Source organism: Pseudogymnoascus verrucosus, assembly GCF_001662655.1.
Source record: "Pseudogymnoascus verrucosus strain UAMH 10579 unplaced genomic scaffold scaffold_5, whole genome shotgun sequence".
Classification (NCBI taxonomy): domain Eukaryota; kingdom Fungi; phylum Ascomycota; class Leotiomycetes; order Thelebolales; family Thelebolaceae; genus Pseudogymnoascus; species Pseudogymnoascus verrucosus.
This window is the reverse complement of record NW_017263656.1, coordinates 454695-473974: the sequence shown is the minus strand read 5'-3', so window position 1 is coordinate 473974 and position 19280 is coordinate 454695. Positions and strand designations below refer to the sequence as shown.

Sequence of the window (19280 nt, the reverse complement as noted above, 5' to 3'; positions counted from 1 at the left end):
CCGACACGGTCCCCCCCCGTTCTGCTGAAGAATATATCGATATACAGCGAGCGACTACCTACCCTTGGTGATATTGAAATTCTCGCGAATATATCCAGTAGCTGCTGTGGGCAATGCGGGGCGGCGCGGTGGTGCGGCAGCGCTATACAGAGAGGACTCGTGAATTACCGTATTCGACTGGCTACCCTGCCCGTCCTGCTACTGCTTAGTCCAGCCACGATGTGCTGACTACTTTCTCTTCTCGGGGAGGGTGCCGACGATAAGGGCTTTTTGTCTAGTTCATACTGTACTGTTGTGTGCTATCCGCGGAACTGCCGAGCCCGTCAGGTTATCCAGCATAGAAGATCCCATCCAGCGCAAGAGAGAGCATGAACCGCCGTCATAATTCCCTGCCGCGGCATTAGATAAACCGAGCTTCTTCTACCCCTCGAAATACCCCTCCCTCCCGCTCCCATCATCTATCCTTCACGCACAGAAGCAGGGCGTAAGCACATCCCCTCCCTGGTTTCCCTGCTCTCTCCCTGCCCTGCTCTCTCTGCCATGCCCTGCTCAGCGCCTCTCCCCTACCTACCCCTCTTACCCTCTCCAGTAACCGCAAGCGAAGAAGCACCCGCAATATCGACCGACCAGGGAACATATATACCCATCGCATCACCCCTCATACATACCCCCAAAGGCCATCCCAGAAACCTGTTCGTCGGGCTTTAATCCCCCTCCGTGCGGCGACCGCGTTGGTGCCGAGGATGGACCGGCGGGTCGAAGTGTTGCGGACGACAACAGGCATGATGGCTGTTCGGCACACCCGTCAGTGGGAAGCGACGGCAGCACAGAGTGGAATATTTTACAGGTAAAGATTTTACAGTTGATTTATTTCATATTTTGTTGTAATTTTTGCTACGAGTAGAGTGTGAAGCTACAAGCTATTTATTCGTTACACTCACAATGTGTTTATACGTAGTAGCGATGCCTCCGAGTCGACAGATCTGTCTATATCTACATATCACTTCCCCCCACCCCCTCTTCCAAAACGCCCCCTCCAACCCCAGAAAAACTCATCCATAAGCAGCCATAGCCTCCTCATCCTCATCCCAATCCAGCACCTCCTCCATCGCCCTATCCTCCAACTTCTGTACCTCCCCCTGCACCTTCTCCTGCTTCTTATTCTCCCTCCCCTGCTGCACCTTCGGATGCCTCAACGCCTTATTAACACTATACAAACTATCATAAAACTCCCCCACCCTCTTATGCGCCATCACGGCCCTCGGATTGAAATTCTGCACCCAAAGCCCCTCCTGCGTCGTCGCGCGACTGAGCGCCACATATGCCTGTCCATTCTCAAAGACCTTGCGCAGATCAACTTTCACCCGCTCCAGCGTCTGGCCTTGCGCTTTGTGGATGGAGAGCGCCCAGGCGAGGATGAGCGGGATCTGGCGACGCTGGGCTTGGATCTCGCCGTTGGGGAGCTCGACTTTCCAGTCCTCGGGCTGGCAGAGGAGGTCCCGTGATGTGCCGTCCGCGGCGAAGAAGCGGACTAGGGGGTATTCTTTGCCGGTGTCGGCGATGAGGTCTTTATTCATCATGCCTCTAACGCGACGTTTAGCTTCGCGGGTCGCGTCGTGTGGGTCCTCCGTGTCGGACCCCGCATTGTCGTCGAGCGGGTCAAGATCGACGCCCTCGTAGACCTCAAAGGTTTTCTCGTTCATGAACCCGATGACCTTGCCGATAGAGCCGTTGACGAGGTTATCGTCCATGTTCTTGATCAGCATGACCTGTGCGTGCTTCTTGAGCTCGAGTTTCTTGGGCGCCATGAAGTTTTGGAGGAGGCGCTCGAGTTGTTGAGGGTCGCGGACACTGCCGCTGTCTTCGGAGAGGTAGATTTTGCCGGCCCCTTGGAGTTGGCGCATCTTCATGAAGTTGGAGTTGTCGACTTCGTTTCGAGTTGGGAATAATTCAGTTGCGTCGAGACCGGAGGCTTCCAGTGGCCTATCTAGCTTCCTGAAAGCTTTCATGGTTTCATCACTGATCTTGCCTAAGCGCATCTCATTGAGCATATTGGCGAATACTACGTCAACGGTTAGCTGCCAACACCCTTACAAATGAACGTCGACTCGACCTACCTGGATCGCGCTGTCTGAAAACCTCCGTCAAGCCAATAGTGTGATGAATCGAGGTCGACCAGGTATCAGCATCGAATGCAAACTTAACCTGTTTCCCATAATCCGGCACCGGCGGCAACTGGAAGAAATCCCCCGTAACAACCAGTTGAATCCCACCAAACGGCCTTCCGTTCTTCCTGATGAACCTAGCAATGCCCTCCAGCTTATCGAACAGCTCTCCATCGACCATCGAAACCTCATCGACGACCAGAACCTTAGTCCTCAACCACCGAGTCTTCGCCTTCTGGTTCCTCATAATCTTCTTCACCAAGTCAGGCACAGACTCCTTCCCCAGCCCAATCCCACCAAAACTATGCAACGTAACACCGCCAATATTGCAAGCAGCCAAACCCGTAGACGCGGTGACAGCAACCCGATCAGGCTCCTTCTTATACACCTTGCGCAGCTCCGCGATAATAGCTCGCATCAGCACAGACTTTCCCGTTCCCGCAGAACCCGTGAAGAACACGCTCTTCTTCTGCTCGGTGACGAGTCCCAAGACATTGCTCTGCTCCGAGCTGAGGAATATATTAGCCCCCCTCTCCTCCTTGGTGGTCGATCCTTTTGTTTTAGTCTTGAACATCTCCGTTATAGAATTTTGCTCCCTCTTCATTTTCATAGTCTTCTGTTGCTCCCTGAACGCCCCCCGTTTGTCCTTGATAGCGCTTGCGGTAGTATTCCAGGGTAATGATTTTTCTTTCGGCAGTGGGGTAAAGCTATCTTCGTCATGTGAAATTGAGTTGTCTTTGGGGCGTGCTCTGGTACAGCTCCCAGCATAATGGCCATATCCCAGGCACTTAAAGCATTGGGTACCTCTAGCTGCTTGTTCCCTCTCCTGTGGCTGCACATCCTTCTCCTCTGCCGCCCGCTGTGCCCATGGGGTTGTCCTCCTCTTAGCCGGTCGAGGGTTCGCATCGATGGACGGCTCAGACGAAATCAAATTTGTAATTTGTTGTTCTGGCTCTTGGAAAGTAGATCGTTTCGCCCCAGCCCCTGGAGGCGGGCCCAGATGTGCTTGTGGAGATGAAGACCATGGTATCGGACCACTACTTGGATTGGTGAGGTGTTGAGGAGTTGCTGACAGTTTCGGTGGAGGCATTGACGCTGGGAAGTTAGTATTATTCGAGGACATCGAGGTCAATGGCTGTCTAGGTGGCGCACTCAAGGTTGGTAATGCCAGTGGGTATTCCACTTCGAGATCCAGGTCGCTGTCGTCGTCAAAATCGTCAAAGTCGAATTCGACTGGTTGTGGAGCGTGAGATTTGCTTGGAGCTTCTTGTGTTAAGTCGACAATGTCTGTGCCGGAATTGATAATAACTGCTGCTTGTGTTACGACCTGGCCTTCTCGTTAATGTCTTCCCTTAGAATTGAGCTTGACATCCATACCTTATCCCCAGCAACACCTTGCCTGCCTGGGCCCGCAGAAACCCCCCTCGCCACAGACGATGTATCCGCATAAGCAGTCGACGTAACAGTCCCCGCCGTAGTCGGTCTCGAAAACGCAGAAGCCGAATTCGTCCTCGAAAACACCGACAACGGTGCACTCGACGGCACCGACGAGCTCGGGGACACCGGTCTCGCCCACCCACTAATGCTCTTCCTACTATTATCCTTCTTCCCATTCTTCAACATATCATCCACGCCCTGACTCGACCCCGGAGACTGGGCTGCTCTCCTAGCCGTTTCCGCTGCCGCCAATGCTTCCTTCCGCGGCGGCGGAGCCTGGAAACTCTGTACTGCCCGCCCTAACATTGCGTCGGCGATTCTGGAGTAACCAGCTGTTCGACTGTGTGAGATGTATGCATCCAAGTGCGGGACGAGGACTCGACAGGTGTGCGGGCTGTGGAGGGGCGCCTTCCAGCAACTCGCACGCAGGAGAGGGGTTGCTGTGGAGAATGCCGAAAAGCGTCGTCGAGCAGATATCATGCAATCGACTTTGCAGGCTGTTCGGGAATGCTTTTTGCCCGGGTGTCCTGTGAGTGAAAGGGAGGCTAGTGGCTCATGGCTGCTGTTTTGTTCGTGGGTGCGATTATTTGGCGGAGTTGTTCGAGTCGTTCACTTTGTTTCCCTGCGATTGTAGTACGTACCTTACCACCTGAAGTTGACGCGGTTTGACGCGACTCGCTAGGCGATTTCAAAGTGGTGAGCAGCACGGACCATGTAGAGCGGTGGCACGTGACATGGCGATCTGTTATATTTGGCAAGAGGAAGCGGCTTGAGGCGCAGTTAAGGGGTCCATCCATTCTAGAGGAAGGATTATGTTGGATGTTTAAGGATCAGATGAGACCGCATGGAGGTATTTCTGTGTCAAGGGGATAACAAATATTCTTTATCATTTTTTCCCGTCTTATATACAATTTGCATAAAGTCTAGATATGTAATTTTGACATAGGGGTAAATTAATAATTGTAGGATTACTCCCTAGAAGCGCGTCTTTCCTCCCGCCAGCCCTAAATCCAAGACATTTTATATATTTTTTGTGCGCTCGGTATGAACACTACAATGTTTAGGATCAACTTGATCTCATATCTAACTCTATATACTCTCTGATACCATTCTTCGCACAACTTACGCACAACCTATGAGCAAGTTACGCAGCTCAAGTACCCTGCAGGAGTTTCATGCACAATCAGCCCACCTTATCACATCTCGCACGCCAGTATAGTACTGTACAACCAGCCAATTGAGTTTGGGTGTGGTTTTCAGGCACAAATAGAACAGACGGAAGTACCATCTCTGATTTTACTCACTCACACCCCATCTGTCTCCGGTGTTCTTGCTTGTATCTTATATATATCTCATATATTATATAAAAGAACAGCTCACAAAGAACATACCATTACCATAGTAATTAACTATTCTATTACCAACAGGACCAACAAGACCTCGTCGTTATTTTTTGTTCAAGACAAACAGACCCCCACAGCCTCACTTGACCATTACATCTCCATACATAGTACCTACATACAGTAGCGTCCCTTCCATCCCTTCGCTTCGAGTGAAACTACGCTAATTCTACTCGACGCACCCCCGGCCGTGTCTTTTGACCTCACCAGCGTCCCATCACATACCGCAGCTACGGCGACCGATTAAGCTTAGGGCATGTAGTAGCTGCCGTAATCTGTCGTCCACTGTAGTACTATACCAGAGTTATGCCACCTATACCACCCACTGAAGCTCTGTCGACCGTGGGGGTGTGCATATTTACGGGTGTCCATTCATCCCACTGCCGTCTTTGGTCCTCCCTCCCTTTCCACACCCACCTTCCACCTCCCCACCTTTTGTCCTCGATCCCTCCCTCCTCCATCTCTAATACCAACATATCCTCATCGACCCAAGGCCGTTGTGAGATTTTTGAGATTTGAGGCGGTGGTTTTCTACTTCTCTCATCTCTTCCTTCTCCCATATCTTCTCCTTTCTGCTTGTGTTTCTTCCCTTCTACCGGGTCCTAAGTCATAATCGTCGTCAGTCGGTGTCATCGCATTGATCTTCCTTCCACGTCTTTCGATTTGTTCCAGTCGCGAAAGGTATAACAGAAGCCCGTCTTTGCGCGCCTCGTTGTCATCCAGGCTTTTTTCTCAGCCCACACTCACACTTTCTTCAGTTCATCGCTTGAAATACTCCCTGTCGTCGATTCTCTTCGACTTGCCTTTCCAATCAAGCTCATTTCAAGATCCGATTCCTTCGAATCATTTCGAGTCCTTCCAAGTCGATTCTTAATACTACTGTTGGGGACCTGCAACGCGATTCATCTTATACTACGATCCTAAGTACATCTCGATTTTAGACTCCTACGTAGTTTCATACTCGTCGGACTCTTCGCATCGAACAAAGGCTCGAGTTGCGCAGTCACTTTTGCAGCGAAAAAAAGCACAGTAATACTTCACAACGTACAGACGATGTCTGACCAAGCCCCTCCTCCGCCCGGGACGCAGCTCCCACCTCCACCTGGAACTGCCGGTGCTCCAGGCTACGAGAACGGCCAGAATGGCATGGGCAACCCGCACATGCCTCCTCCGCCGCTCCCACCTGTCATCATCCCGCAGAACACGAATCCCATTCCAACAGCTATAACCTCGCCGATGTCGGGTGAGAATGGGGTCATCATGTCTCCAGATAGCCAGGGCGGGTTCGTTCGTCGTGCGGCCCCAGAGCCAAATAAGCGTGCGCTCTATGTTGGTGGACTTGATCCTCGCGTGACTGAGGATGTCTTGCGCCAAATCTTCGAAACTACTGGACATGTCCAAAACGTCAAAATCATTCCCGACAAGAATGTTGGTGCTGTCAGTATCACCTTTTTTATGTGTCAAATCCATGAGATACCCGAATATGCGCACAAGTGTGTGGCATAGAGATATCGCCCCCAACTCCCGAGACACACTTATCTCACACCCCTTTGTTATATATGCAGCATGCTAATCGCATTAACCAGCTACAGTCAAAGGGCTTCAACTACGGTTTCGTCGAGTACGATGACCCAGGAGCAGCAGAGCGTGCTATGCAAACTTTGAATGGCAGACGTGTCCACCAAGCCGTACGTACAATATCACGCGGAATAAGTGAATTTGTATGACTAACCGGAATAGGAAATTCGTGTTAACTGGGCATACCAGTCCAACACATCTAATAAGGAGGACACCTCTAACCACTTCCACATCTTTGTTGGTGACCTTTCGAATGAGGTTAACGATGAGGTCCTTCTTCAGGCATTCTGTGCTTTCGGATCGGTTTCTGAGGCAAGAGTGATGTGGGACATGAAGACCGGAAGGTCCCGTGGTTACGGATTTGTTGCTTTCCGTGAGCGCCAAGATGCTGAAAAGGCTCTTAGCTCAATGGATGGAGAGTGGCTCGGATCCCGCGCGATACGCTGTAACTGGGCGAATCAAAAGGGCCAGCCATCGATCTCCCAGCAGCAATCCATGGTTTCTACTGGACTTACTCCAACTACACCATTCGGCCACCACCACTTCCCGACCCACGGTGTCCAAAGCTACGATATGATTGTCCAGCAAACTCCCCAGTGGCAAACCACCGTCTACGTTGGCAACCTTACGCCATACACGACCCAGAACGACCTTGTACCCCTTTTCCAGAATTTTGGATACGTTGTTGAGACCCGCTTCCAGTCTGATCGCGGCTTCGCTTTTGTTAAGATGGACACACACGAGAACGCTGCTATGGCGATTTGCCAACTGAGTGGCTACAACGTCAACGGCCGCCCATTGAAGTGCAGCGTAAGTTAATTAATCATTATATCCAGAAATCAAACTAACTTTCAAATTAGTGGGGCAAGGACAAGGCACCTTCTCAACCAGGGTTTGAGGGAACCCCAACCGGCTACAGCCCTCAGAGTGCTCAGACTCCTGCCTACCCTGGGACACCATCCGCATATTTCCCCCAGTACGGTGGAATGCCACCTCAACAAGGCCCCCCATCAGCCGGACCCATGCCTAACCAGCAGTCCCCAGCACAGTATGGTGGCCAGCCAGGCGGCTACGGAGGACCACCTCAACAGTCTCCTGCCGGGTATGGAGGCCAGCCAATGGGATACGGTGGCCCACCAAGCGCAGGTGGTTACGGCCGTGCACAACAGACGCCGACCGCTCAATGGAGCCAACCGGCCTCTCAAGGGTTCGGGCAAGCTGGTTTTGGTGGCTACCAAGGCTAGTTCGGGTCCTAAATTCGACTGAACCGCTGACCTCTCTCCCCTGATCATGTTTTTGGGTGGCGGCGTGTGAGTCGTCAGGTGCGGGGTTTCGGTTATCACTTACTTCTTCTGTTCCCTGCGTTTTTAATTCGGTCTCTTCATGACGACGACAGAGCGACAGTGGGAACCATTTGTTGGATAGTTCACAGCGATGATTTGCCTAGGGTTTTCTTATTATAGCATTCTCTCTCTCACAATCGCCCCATTTTCCTCTCCTCTCTCGTCTTGTGGCAAGGTGCAGAAGCTATGATATCATGTTGTCGTCTCGTGTCTTCAAATCAACAAAAAGCATGTGGTGTTCGTTTTTTTCTGGGATATGTTTTTATGTGCTTGAAACTCTGGAGGATTAGTTTCTTCCTACCTCTTTCTACTACTACCAACCTCTACTCCACGATGAGGCATATAATTTGCGTGTTTTTGGCCCCTTTGTATGCTCGGTTTATTTTTCTCGTGTTGTGTGTGGTGGTGTGACGAGTTTGACGAATTCTCTATACTATCGTGCGACTACCCCCTGGCTGTTTTATTTTTTTCGTAGCGCGCCACTGGCGCCTGCCTGTCATGTAATGATGGTTTTTGGATGGAAGATTGATCGGGATCTTTAAATTGGAGACGTTTATTTGAAGGGCAGGGAGAGTTACTTCTGGCTGTGGTGGGAGTAGGGGACTGAGAATGAATACACATAGTCTTGACTATGGATAATTGAAGAGTTGCTCTTCTTCTTCTTCTTGAAATTGGTGAACCTGTCACTTCTTAATAATCACTAGAAGCCCTGCTTGTAATCGTGAATACGCGTAAAATACTGTCATAAGAAGAACTGTTCTTACCCCCTGCCGAACTTGATATTGAAAACGCGGGGACGGGGCGCGGGCCATTATTTATCCGCACTAACATAGCTTCAGCCAGGCCCGAACCGCAACCTTGAGCCCTCCCCTTCAGGACTCCACCAACTCCCCATTCCGCCTCGGAGCTCACCTATAAATCACCCCAAACCAATTGAACACATATATCTCTATCCACCAGCCAGCATCTCATACCACCACCACCATGTCCGCACCGCGACCCGGCGTGCAGCAGCCAGCCAAGCTGCAGTCTAAACAGCAACAGCACCTTGATACCTTGCAGAACTTGATAAACAACATTGTGCGTGCTCCCCCACGACGAAATCTTTGTGGAGAAAGTTTAATACTAACGGGGCCCCCAAAACAGCTCATCGAAACCGGCAAAGCCCTGCGCTCTGCCAATATGAAGGGCGCGAAAACGATCTCGCATGACAATGATAGGTTGCAGATGTATATGCCCAAGGCGATTACGAGTTTTCATGGCGCTTTGGATGAGCTGGAGAGTGATATTGTAAGACTGTTCGGATTAGGATATGAGGGGGGAGTTGTACTGATTTGATGCGATAGGTTAGGGCGAAGGCGGTTATTGCGAGGGATTTGAGGGAGGTGAGGAGGAGGGAGGAGGAGCTGAGGAATCCGGCTGCGAAGCCGGCCGAAGTGGATACGGAGAAGGAGATGGTGGATGGTGCGCAGGGTGGGATGACTGCGAGTGATGGGGGGGTGTTGGAGCAGCCGGCGCATATTAAGATTGAAGAGGCGCGCGAGACGCAAACAATGGACCAGCAGGTGAAGCCGGAGCCATTGGCTACCGCTGTGCAGGTGGGCAATCAGACGAAGCAGGAGGCTTTGGATACGATGGACTTGTTTGAAGAGGAGCCAAAGGCCGACATACCACAGGTCTCTGAAAAGCCGCAGGATGAGGTCAAACAAAGCATCGAACAACCAGAAGTATCAGCGGCAGACGTCCAGCAAGTTGATAAACTTCAAGATGTCCCGAGTAAAGAGCTGGAACCACTGGACACGTTGGATACCAACGACGACATGACCTACGAGTCTCTGTTCGGCCCCAAAAGCGCACACGATGACCACCCGGATCTCAACTTTGACGACTTTGATTTCGGTACGGATAACGCTGCGGGAGGAGAGAATCAAGATCAAGACTACAGCATGCAAAACGACGGTCACATAGACCTGTCAACCTTCGGCGAAGCCAGCGACCAACCATTCGGCAACGACGACGGAAGCTCGATGCTACAAGGCTTAGAGAGCTACGCCAACCAGGTTCCGGAAGAGAGCGGAGACATCAACATGTTCGACACAACAAACACCGGTGTGAATACAGCAGGGGACGGCGACATTATTAATCTTGATGGGGAAGATGGCATCGGGATGAGCGGCGCTGATCTCGATCTAGCTATGGACATAGGCGGGAACGAAACGAATTTTGACGATCTACTCGATGGCTTAGATTTCGAAGGCGGCGACGACACGACGGGACTCGAGAACCAGGAGTTCGACGATGCGTATTTCCGTATTGGGGATAGCTGAGTGGTGCCTACGTGGCGTGCAATTAATCAAATCCAACGCTTACCGCCTCAATCCTCCTTGTGCATTATTTTCCGGGAAAAGGATTATTTTACCAAGATCTTATAAATGCGATTTATAGTGCTCCGTGTGATCTGTTGGATAGTCATTTGTTTGTTATGTCCTCCCCGCCGGATATACCCTACCGAGACGGACGGCCGCGACCGTGCGTTATAGCAACCGGGATTAAGCTTTTAGCCATTCAGCCTCGATGGTAATGCCGATGCAGGCGCTGGGAGCTCCGGGTTTCAATTGGTTTTGTATATGGAAGAAGTTCGGCAAGGGCGTTGTTGATGACTGCCTGTATGCGTCCTGATCCTTAATATGACACGTGCTATAGAAGCCTGAGATTGCTGAATATTACGGTCGTTATGAATGGCTAAAGCTGAGCTACTTAGCTGAGCTGCTTCTTATAGTCACGATCTCGAAATGGAATGCCCCGCGATCTGGCTGTCTGTCAAATGGGCCCCTCGTCCGTGAGGCGGATATATAAAGCCCCCCCTTGGTCGAGCTGTTGGGCTCCCTTTCCCCTGCTCCCTACGCTCCAAATCGTCGAAGTTCCACCTTCCCATCCCTTCTTATAAATCCAAGCCTCAACATGGTTGTCATCTTGGGTTTGGCATCGGCCTTGGTGGCGGCTACATTCTTCTCTGGCACCCTCGCCCATCCAGACCATAAAGACCCTGCTCTCCTCCGCCGCGCCCTCGGTGAACAGGCCTTCCACACCAAAAATGGAGCACGCTCACTCCAGGCCTGCTCGGGATCAGCGGCGTCTCTAGAGCTACAGAAACAAGCTGCCGTACGCCGAGCAGCCACTGCACAACGCCTGCGCGAAGAACGCGGCCTCACTGGTAGCACGCCCCCCCTTTTCCAAATCTTCAATACACAACTAACAAACCCAGCCCCCATGCGCCACCGCCGCGACCTAGCAGACGTGGAGAAATGGATGCAGGTCTCCCACGACCGCACCTCCTCCCACGACTTCACCTCCACCACCCCCCCCTCCGAAGTCTTCGGCACCACCTCCCCCTGCATCCTCACCCCCGAAGGCGCCACGGGCCCCTACTTCGTCGCGCAAGAGCTCCTCCGCACCAATATCGCCGAAGACCAACCCGGCGTCCCGCTATACCTCGACTGGCAATTCATCGACACCTCCACCTGCGGTCCCGCGAACCTCATCGTCGATACCTGGTCCGCTAACTCCACTGGGCAGTACTCCGGCGTCAGCGACCCGACAGAGTACTCGGGACTCAACACCACATTCCTCCGCGGCGTCCAGCAAACCGACTCCGAAGGCGTCGTGCAATTCACCACAATCTTCCCCGGCCACTACTGGAATCGCGCAACCCACCAACACGTCCTCACCCACACCGGCGGCACCCTCCTCCCCAACGGCACCTACACCGGCGGCCACGTCTCGCACATCGGACAACTCTATTTCGACGCCTCGCTTCGCGCTGTTGTGGAGGCTGCGGAGCCGTATAATACGAATACGCTCCCGCTGACGACGAATGAGGAGGATGTGTGGATTGGACCTAGTGCGACGGAGGTGGTGGATCCGTTTTTTGATTATGTGCTGTTGGGGGAGAGGACTGAGGATGGGATTTTGGCGTGGATGGTGATGGGGGTTGATGGGGCGGCGAATTGGGATGCGCTTGCTGGGCCGGCGGCGTATTGGGGGGAGGATGGCGGACACGATAATCCGGATGGGGGGTGGGCGGGGATGTTTCCGCCGCCGCCGGCGAAGAAGTAGAGTCCTGAGTGGAGGGGATGGGTTGATGCTGGTGAGAAGGGGTTTGGGGGGAGGAGGGTGGGTGTTGGGAAGGGTTATATAGGGGAGTGGATCTATGTTGCACTCACCATAGGCAGCGTAAAATGAATATCTGAGCACATCTTAAATGAGAGATACAATTTCTTGCATTGCAGTATCAAACCCCCAACTCCATCCCACGCCAACCTCACTCCACTCCACCACCAACCCCCCCAATCTGGTATCAAAAATCCCATCCCGCCAACCTACGCAATCATATCATCATAATCCTCCTCCTCACTATCCTCCACAACCACAACCTTCTTCCTCTCCCCCACCGCCTTCCGATCCAACGGACACGTCCCCTTCAACCTCAACCACGGCCCCACACATTCGAGATCAAACCAATGCCCCGGATGACACGGCAACACCACCACGAGGGGGTACTCATCGTCCCTAAACCTCTCTCCACAAATCGGACAACTCTCTTCCTTCAACTTCTTCCTATCCACCCTCTCCAAGCTGTCCAAAAACGCCTGACTCACCCCCTCCACCTCCTTCGGCGGACTATCAGCCGTTTCTTCTAACTCGGTAATCAGGGAAGTCAAGAGCTCCGCAGGGGGGCCGGAGGTGGTGGAGCGGATTTGATAGTAGGAATCGGCGAGGAGGGAGAAGGTGGCGCGCATGTCGACGGGGGTGGGTTGTGCGTGTGGGTTGTTGTGGGTGAGGGGGTCGAGATTGATTTGAGAGAGCTTGGAGAAGAAGGTGGACATGTCGGGGCGGCGGGACGTGGAGGGGGTGGTGGTGGGTTGGATGTTGTGCTCGACTGTGGCGGGGGGGTTAGTGGGGTAGTTGGGGGAGGAGGGGGAGAGGAGGGACGGACCTTCGTAGGACGCCATGGTGGTGATGGGGGGGGTTGTAGCTGCTTGAGTGGTTTGGGTATATGGGATGAATTGATGGAGGTTGAGTTTCGAGATGTGGGTGGCGGGTTGGGGACTTGGGAGGTATAGGTGGGTGGATGTTTGGTCCAGGCAAGCACGTTTACGTGTGTGGTGTTGGTGTGAAGCTGGCGGGGAGGCGGTAAGTCGGTTCTGCCGGCAGAATTGTTCCCGAGCTCAAACACTCACATTACATCAGACAGGCACCCACGGTTTGTATAAAAACAGCGTCTCAATTGTAAGATGTCACAAGGGTAATAATGGAACTAAGATAGTTTTGAATGTTTGTTTGTTTGCTTGTTTTTTTGTGGCTACTTGATCTAACCACGATTTAAGGACCAGCTGGTGCGATATTGCTTATACTACATCCATAGGCCTAGCCAACTCTTTCCGGGGTATCATCCACGAGCGAAGAAGAAAGAAGAAATCGAGATGACCCTATTGACCAGTATATTCCCAAATCCAGGAGCAAATATTCGGCTTATATCTGCGTGACCACATCGGAAAGTTGTATCCCCACTGTTCTTCTGGTGACAACCACCGGCTTAGCAGTCGAGCCCTCAGCATCCCTATCTTCCACTTCCATAGTAGTAGCAAACTCCGAAGTAGACTTCCCATCCTCCTCCTCCTTCGAGTCCGACTGAGCATCAGACGCGAGGTAAAAGCGTCTTTTCCGCAGAATATACGTTATATCATCCTCCTCATCACCTTCCACATCATCAAGATTAAACTTACGACGGAGTTCCGCGTTGGTATGGAGAGAATTATCGCTAAGAGAAGTTAGCCTCAGTTCACTATATTTGACAACCAGGCGAAAAAACTATACCTTCTACCACGAAGCACAGCAGGGCGCTTCCCCTGTTTATCATCCATTTTCGCCGCGCGAAGGCGAGGAGAATTTGGTGGCGTATCCGCGGCCCGGATGTGGGATAGGAGACTACTTCCCTCTACCGCGTCGGCTTTGGCAGTTTCTGCTGCGAGAATCATGTTGACATGGAGGACTCGTCGGAGCGCATATCTTTCGTCTGGTTCGATGGGGGTGATTTCAATATCGGATTCGAGATTGAGACTTCTAGCCATGGCGGAAGAATCGTACGCGTTAGACGACTGCCCGAATGTAGTATCGGCGCCTGGTTCATCATCAAAGGGGCTTAGTTGAATGGAAACCTGTTCCGAGAGCTGGTCATGGGGAGTCTTGACGATGTTAATCCCTAGACCTTTTCCCTTTGCAACTGGTCTAAATACCATCTGTGGTCGTGGATCTGGTCTAAGACCGTAATTGATGGCGCATTTGCGTGGAACCACAGGCCTCTTGCCTAGAATATTGAAGCCGAATCCAGAGATGGCTGTCATGGGGATCTCATCGTTGGCGATGGCGTCTAGGCTAAGAAAAGAACGCTCGCCGCATGCTTGGCGGCACCGGTGGCAGACTTTGAACTGGCACTCTTCATTTGGTTTTGGGACCCAGAGTTTGGATTCATCGGAGGCGTTGCCGAGGTCTGAGTAGGGGCTGAGGACGGATTGCTCGCGGTGGCGGTATATCTCGAGGTCTCTGCTGTGGCGCTTTGCGACGTCGAGGACCTGTTTTGAAGTCAGACGTTGGTTCAAAGGTATGCGAACTATAATAGCTGGAGAGAATATGTGTTTTCCCAAGATCGGATGAAAGTATGGAACTCACGTGTGTTCTCTGGTCGAGAAGTATGCTGAGCTGCTGCGGGCTATACGCCTGAAGCTGCCCTGGCCCCATCTCTTCAAGGAAAGACACCGGACGCACACGCGCTGCTGCACTTCTCCTCTTAGGTTCTGCTGGAACCGTGAAAGAATCAAAGAGGCTATCAAGGCCATTCTAGAAGATTTTATTGTCAGAGACCAGTGTCAAACTTAACAAGTAGTTCTCCGGAACAACTCACCACACCTCCCTCATTGTAAGCATTCCCAATCATGAGTTCACGGTCTTGGGAACACCTGTATACCCACCCAAAAGACCCGGGATGGAGACACAGGGAGCACCGCATGTCGATGGAGTACATCCTGACCATGGTGATGTGTGTACACATCATCTCTCGCGACCTGCTTGCTGTTTGTGCTGGGCTGTTGTTTGTAGCAGGGGTCTCGGGTTTAATTCGTGGTTCGTTTGGAGGCATTTTGTGGTACTCCTCTGACCATTCTTGATGTGGGAAGTTGTGTGTTGGTTTGCTGTTTGTTTGTGGAGTTTTGCTGGTTTGTCTGGCGCGATGGGTTGTGGGAGGAAGAGAGGTTTCTGTTTACCTCTGGCGTTCGCGTAGTGGGCTCTTGAGTGAAGTTATTCCCAGTGTCTGCCGCGGAGATCTAGCAGCTCAGGAACTGACAGGACAGTTATGCGCGACAGCTACCAACGTGTCGATTCTCGATATAGAAAACTGAGCGTGCACTTCAATATTACTAAGAAAACATAAAGAGCACAAAATCCATGGGAAAGATGGGTCAGGTTATGGATATAGATTCATATGATACTACATATTTCCAAATTGACTGATGCCACAATTGAGCATGTCAGTCCACAACGCTTTCTGGAGCCAGGCTAATAAAGAGGACGAGAAAATGGACATACATTATAGCTCATTTAAATATGAAATATCGAACAATAACCCAATGATAAGGTTACTATAGAAGAAAGGAAGCCGGCAGGACGCAAGGGGAAGAGCATTGGCTCAAGATGCCATGCCATATGGCAGTTGTATTCCAAAATACAAACGCTTCAAAATGAAATGACACATAGACTACTACTAGAAAAATAGAAGTATATAAATCCTTACATGTCTGAGAGTCCACGTATTTTATATTCAAGTGTCATACATGCAGTACTAACTCTCAAGAGGCGCGGTTAAATAGGTACAGCGGCTCACCACTCGGCCCACGAATAACTCCAATTTGATGCATCTCGTACATTAACAAGGCAGCAGTTCAAATAGTATTTTATAATCCCTGATTGTTTGTTTTATGCCGTTTGTTGGTGATGTTTGTCGCCAATTTACACTGTTTGTTTGCATTGTTATTGTGTTGTTGTTGTCGTCGCCTCAGCCTCAGCCAGCCACTTCTCATCTTCCCCTGGTGGAGAAATCGGCGGCGCATTCCGATGACTCCGATAGGTCCAAGCGGTGTTAATTTTCCGGGCTGGACGGGTGCTCGACTCCTGTAAGCTGACGGCCAACGGCGACAACCAGGCCAGGTTGTTGGGGCGATCCCTTTTTGTGTACACTACTACTGCCGCTGGTACCAACCGTAGGTGAGGTGTCGACCTACACGTACCCATCGCATCGCCAAACTCAACCCAATCTACCACCCAACTTTTATCATCGTTGCTGCTGGCCTGAGCTTCCTTTTTTACCAGTTAACACGTCGATAATCGTGAAAGAAAATCATATCCAAGCTTAGGTAAGTCCCTAGAATTACCCTGCAGCTCACTCCTTCGAAACATACTCCCCATAATTCGAGATGCGGAGAACCCTTCAAACTACCTCGGTGTACTCGGCCCACTTAGTATAAGTGTAAACAAACTGGGGGAGCATCCCCGATCTGGCCGCTCGACTTGAACCTCATAACTGACACCTCGTCCCACATCCACAGATAACACACAACCTACCACATAACCAATATCCATCACGATGTCGGTCAAGTTCGAAAAGGACACCGTCAAGACGACAGTCGGCGCCGCGAACCAGGTCGCCGCGTCGACTGCCGGCAAAGTCGCCAATGGCTACCTCGCCGTAAGACATCCCAATATCGAATTGCGCATCCAATTGACTGACACCGTGTCCAGGCGTACCTCACGCAGCTCCAGAAGAACCCTCTCCGAACCAAGATGTTGACATCCGGCTCCCTCGGCGGTCTACAAGAGCTGTTGGCGGCGTACATCGCAAAGGATAGGAGCAAGCATGGACACTACTTCACGTCGAAGGTGCCGCTGATGGCAGCGAACGGCGCCTTCATCATGGCACCCGTCGGCCACGTCCTCATCAGCATCCTCCAGAAGATCTTCGCCAACCGCACGAGCTTGAAGGCGAAGATCCTGCAGATCCTGTTCAGCAACTTATTCGTAAGTCATCGCATCGCATACGAACTCCGTCGCAGCCCGACCATAGCTAACTGTCCCATCACAGATTGCGCCAATCCAGAACAGTATCTACCTGACCTCAATGGCCATCATCAACGGCGCGCGCAACATCCACGCGATCCACTCGACCTGGAAGGCCGGCTTCATGCCCGTCATGAAGGTATCCTGGGTGACCTCCCCCATCACGCTCGCCTTCGCGCAGCAGTTCCTGCCCCAGGAGACCTGGGTTCCCTTCTTCAACATCGTCGGTTTCCTCATCGGCACCTACATCAACGCCAAGACCAAGAAGAAGCGTCTCCAGGCTCTGAGGAAGGCGCACTACGAGTCCGGCGGCGGAAGGCCAGACGACTACCCAAGGCCCGGAATGGGCGGAGCTCCATCGATGTCCGGTGGTCTCGGTGGCCAGAACCCGGTCTACTAGGTGGGAGTAGGAGGGGTGGGACGGACGTGTTGATACGATATCCATTGGGCTTGTTGTTTTGTCTTGTTATATCTTGTTTTGGGATGTTTGGGTGCTTTTTGGAAGACCAGCATATCCGAGGATACATGGAGACATTTAATCTGAATAAGAAATGCAAAGATGATATGATAGATACAAATGGCTCTTGTTTTGATTTACGGTGTTGGTCTTGGTTGCCGGGTTTCTCTTGCCCCTGGCTACCACGCATGAATTTTGATACTAATAAGGCATTATAGACCAAGAAAGACGCATGAATTATTCCGCATTAACCTTCTTCTCCAAAAGGGTTGGGTAATTAGACCATCCAGCCTACCATCCAGCCCAACAAGCTACTCGGAGCCTAATACGTAAACAAACACTCACGTGACCCTAACCCTCCCACTGATACGAGTCAACCTCGGCAGAAGCTCCTGTTATCGGAAATGGTACTCCACCAAACCACATGCATGTAAACCAATATTTTTCTAACCTCCAAAACCCCTAATCTGTCAATACACTCTTAAATAGCAAGCGCTCCCATCGTCGTCTCTCTTTTTATAGCGCGCCTATATTTCCAGCGATCCATCCAGTCTCATATTCAAAATGGCGGACGTTCAACTTGACGCGGTGCCCGTTGCGATCCCGGAGCCCGCCATAATCACCGAGCCCACGGCTATCTTAGAGTCTTCAGAGCCCACGACTGTCGAAGAGCCCGCCAGCGTCCCCGAGGCCATCCCAGAGCCCATCGCCGTCTCCGCGCCTGTCGCCATCTCAGAGCCGATCACCATCACCGAACCCACCATCTCTCCCCCCGCCTCCTCCCTCACAAAATCTACTCCCCCCGCGCCCCCCTCCGTCAAAACCCTCCAATCCTGGCTCCCCCTCTACCTCACCAAAACCGACCGCCTCCTCACCCACTTCAGCCGCATAATCTCCACCCCCTCCGGCACCGACGCCACGCTCCTCACCCTCGGCTACTCCTCCCTCGCCATCTCCTCGCTCCTCACCCGCCTCACCACCCCCTCCGAAAAGCACGCCCTCACCGCGCGCCGCCTCGCAGCCCTCTACGCCCTCTGCTCCGACGTGCGCATGTTCGCGCGCCTCTTCGGGCTCTTCGGGATGTGGCAGTGGGGAAAGAGCGCTATCCTCACTCCCTCCGCTGATCCAGTGGAGCGGCATATCGTGAACGCCCAGGTGCTGGTGAATACCATCTACCAAGTCCTCGAGAACGGGGCGTATCTCAGCTCGAAGGGGGTTCTTGGGTGGACCGCCGAAAAGCAGGGGAAGGCGTGGATGTGGAGTAGTAGGTGTTGGGCCGCGCATACGGCGTTGGAGTTTGTGAGGCTGGCGAGGGAGAGGCAGGTTAGGAAGAGGAAGGCGGTGGTGGGGGAGAAGGGGGAGGAGGCAGTGAAGGATTTGGCGTGGAGGAGGGAGGTGTGGATTAATGCGGGATATGCGCCGCTGACGATTCATTGGAGTTTGGAGGGGGGGATTATTAGCCCGCTGACGGTGGGGTTGTTGGGGAGCTTTGTGGGGGCGGTGAAGATGATTAGGTTGTGGGAGGCTACGGCTTAAGGGGACAGTAGACTGGGAGGCAACGAAGAGCTAGCGATCGCGAGTGGTTGGGTTTTTGGTTGGAGACAGCGGGGTGTGTTTGAATATACGACCTGGAAAGTTTAGAAGATGAACATAGTGTACATATACGGAGGAAAGTATCGGATACCACAAGACATATTATTTCAAGAGAACATTATACGATTATACCAAGCTAAAT

General features: G+C 52.1%; 8 protein-coding genes across 8 annotated transcripts; 5 read left to right on the top strand and 3 right to left on the bottom strand.

Annotated features, from left to right (window-relative positions):
• Nucleotides 1–1031: 1031 nt before the first annotated feature.
• VE01_10740 (uncharacterized protein) lies at nucleotides 1032–4404 on the bottom strand. The gene is made up of 3 exons (XM_059464192.1): nucleotides 3543–4404; nucleotides 2118–3492; nucleotides 1032–2062 (listed from the first exon to the last, which is right to left on the bottom strand). Exons 1-3 carry the CDS (start codon nucleotides 4080–4082, stop codon nucleotides 1053–1055), a joined length of 2925 nt encoding a protein of 974 aa, XP_059320175.1. The 5' UTR covers nucleotides 4083–4404; the 3' UTR covers nucleotides 1032–1052.
• A 956-nt stretch (nucleotides 4405–5360) lies between these two features.
• VE01_01852 (uncharacterized protein) lies at nucleotides 5361–8568 on the top strand. Its single transcript, XM_059463394.1, has 5 exons — nucleotides 5361–5683; nucleotides 5761–6439; nucleotides 6595–6690; nucleotides 6743–7390; nucleotides 7441–8568. Exons 2-5 carry the CDS (start codon nucleotides 6056–6058, stop codon nucleotides 7822–7824), a joined length of 1512 nt encoding a protein of 503 aa, XP_059319988.1. The 5' UTR covers nucleotides 5361–5683; nucleotides 5761–6055; the 3' UTR covers nucleotides 7825–8568.
• A 339-nt stretch (nucleotides 8569–8907) lies between these two features.
• VE01_01851 (uncharacterized protein) lies at nucleotides 8908–10250 on the top strand (the record flags this gene model as incomplete). Its single annotated transcript, XM_018271366.1, has 3 exons — nucleotides 8908–9003; nucleotides 9070–9213; nucleotides 9270–10250. 3 exons carry the CDS (start codon nucleotides 8908–8910, stop codon nucleotides 10248–10250), a joined length of 1221 nt encoding a protein of 406 aa, XP_018133649.1.
• Nucleotides 10251–10884: 634 nt separating this feature from the next.
• VE01_01850 (uncharacterized protein) lies at nucleotides 10885–12039 on the top strand (the record flags this gene model as incomplete). Its single annotated transcript, XM_018271365.1, has 2 exons — nucleotides 10885–11137; nucleotides 11189–12039. 2 exons carry the CDS (start codon nucleotides 10885–10887, stop codon nucleotides 12037–12039), a joined length of 1104 nt encoding a protein of 367 aa, XP_018133650.1.
• On the bottom strand, nucleotides 11312–13059 carry VE01_01849 (uncharacterized protein). Its single transcript, XM_018271364.2, has 2 exons — nucleotides 12920–13059; nucleotides 11312–12862 (listed from the first exon to the last, which is right to left on the bottom strand). Exons 1-2 carry the CDS (start codon nucleotides 12933–12935, stop codon nucleotides 12303–12305), a joined length of 576 nt encoding a protein of 191 aa, XP_018133929.1. The 5' UTR covers nucleotides 12936–13059; the 3' UTR covers nucleotides 11312–12302.
• Nucleotides 13060–13269: 210 nt separating this feature from the next.
• On the bottom strand, nucleotides 13270–15013 carry VE01_01848 (uncharacterized protein; the record flags this gene model as incomplete). The annotated part of the gene is made up of 4 exons (XM_018271363.2): nucleotides 13270–13744; nucleotides 13801–14555; nucleotides 14653–14820; nucleotides 14885–15013. 4 exons carry the CDS (start codon nucleotides 15011–15013, stop codon nucleotides 13456–13458), a joined length of 1341 nt encoding a protein of 446 aa, XP_018133928.1. The 3' UTR covers nucleotides 13270–13455.
• Nucleotides 15014–16154: 1141 nt separating this feature from the next.
• Nucleotides 16155–17754, top strand: VE01_01847 (uncharacterized protein). Its single transcript, XM_018271362.2, has 4 exons — nucleotides 16155–16388; nucleotides 16581–16720; nucleotides 16774–17049; nucleotides 17114–17754. Exons 2-4 carry the CDS (start codon nucleotides 16619–16621, stop codon nucleotides 17486–17488), a joined length of 753 nt encoding a protein of 250 aa, XP_018133935.1. The 5' UTR covers nucleotides 16155–16388; nucleotides 16581–16618; the 3' UTR covers nucleotides 17489–17754.
• A 176-nt stretch (nucleotides 17755–17930) lies between these two features.
• VE01_01846 (uncharacterized protein) lies at nucleotides 17931–19274 on the top strand. Its single transcript, XM_018271361.2, has one exon. The coding sequence runs from the start codon at nucleotides 18110–18112 to the stop codon at nucleotides 19079–19081; it is 972 nt and encodes a 323-aa protein (XP_018133934.1). The 5' UTR covers nucleotides 17931–18109; the 3' UTR covers nucleotides 19082–19274.
• Nucleotides 19275–19280: the final 6 nt, after the last annotated feature.

Excerpts from the sequence above, each read along its gene's own strand:
- VE01_10740 (XM_059464192.1), bottom strand. The coding sequence starts at position 4,082 with ATGATATCTGCTCGACGACGCTTTTCGGCATTCTCCACAGCAACCCCT. Across the intron at positions 3,493-3,542 it reads AAGGTGTTGCTGGGGATAAG|GTCGTAACACAAGCAGCAGT; the intron begins GTATGGATGTCA and ends CGAGAAGGCCAG. Across the intron at positions 2,063-2,117 it reads TTTCAGACAGCGCGATCCAG|TATTCGCCAATATGCTCAAT; the intron begins GTAGGTCGAGTC and ends CCGTTGACGTAG.
- VE01_01852 (XM_059463394.1), top strand. The coding sequence starts at position 6,056 with ATGTCTGACCAAGCCCCTCCTCCGCCCGGGACGCAGCTCCCACCTCCA. Across the intron at positions 6,440-6,594 it reads CCGACAAGAATGTTGGTGCT|TCAAAGGGCTTCAACTACGG; the intron begins GTCAGTATCACC and ends AACCAGCTACAG. Across the intron at positions 6,691-6,742 it reads GCAGACGTGTCCACCAAGCC|GAAATTCGTGTTAACTGGGC; the intron begins GTACGTACAATA and ends TAACCGGAATAG.
- VE01_01847 (XM_018271362.2), top strand. The coding sequence starts at position 16,619 with ATGTCGGTCAAGTTCGAAAAGGACACCGTCAAGACGACAGTCGGCGCC. Across the intron at positions 16,721-16,773 it reads TCGCCAATGGCTACCTCGCC|GCGTACCTCACGCAGCTCCA; the intron begins GTAAGACATCCC and ends CACCGTGTCCAG. Across the intron at positions 17,050-17,113 it reads TCCTGTTCAGCAACTTATTC|ATTGCGCCAATCCAGAACAG; the intron begins GTAAGTCATCGC and ends GTCCCATCACAG.
- VE01_01846 (XM_018271361.2), top strand. The coding sequence starts at position 18,110 with ATGGCGGACGTTCAACTTGACGCGGTGCCCGTTGCGATCCCGGAGCCC.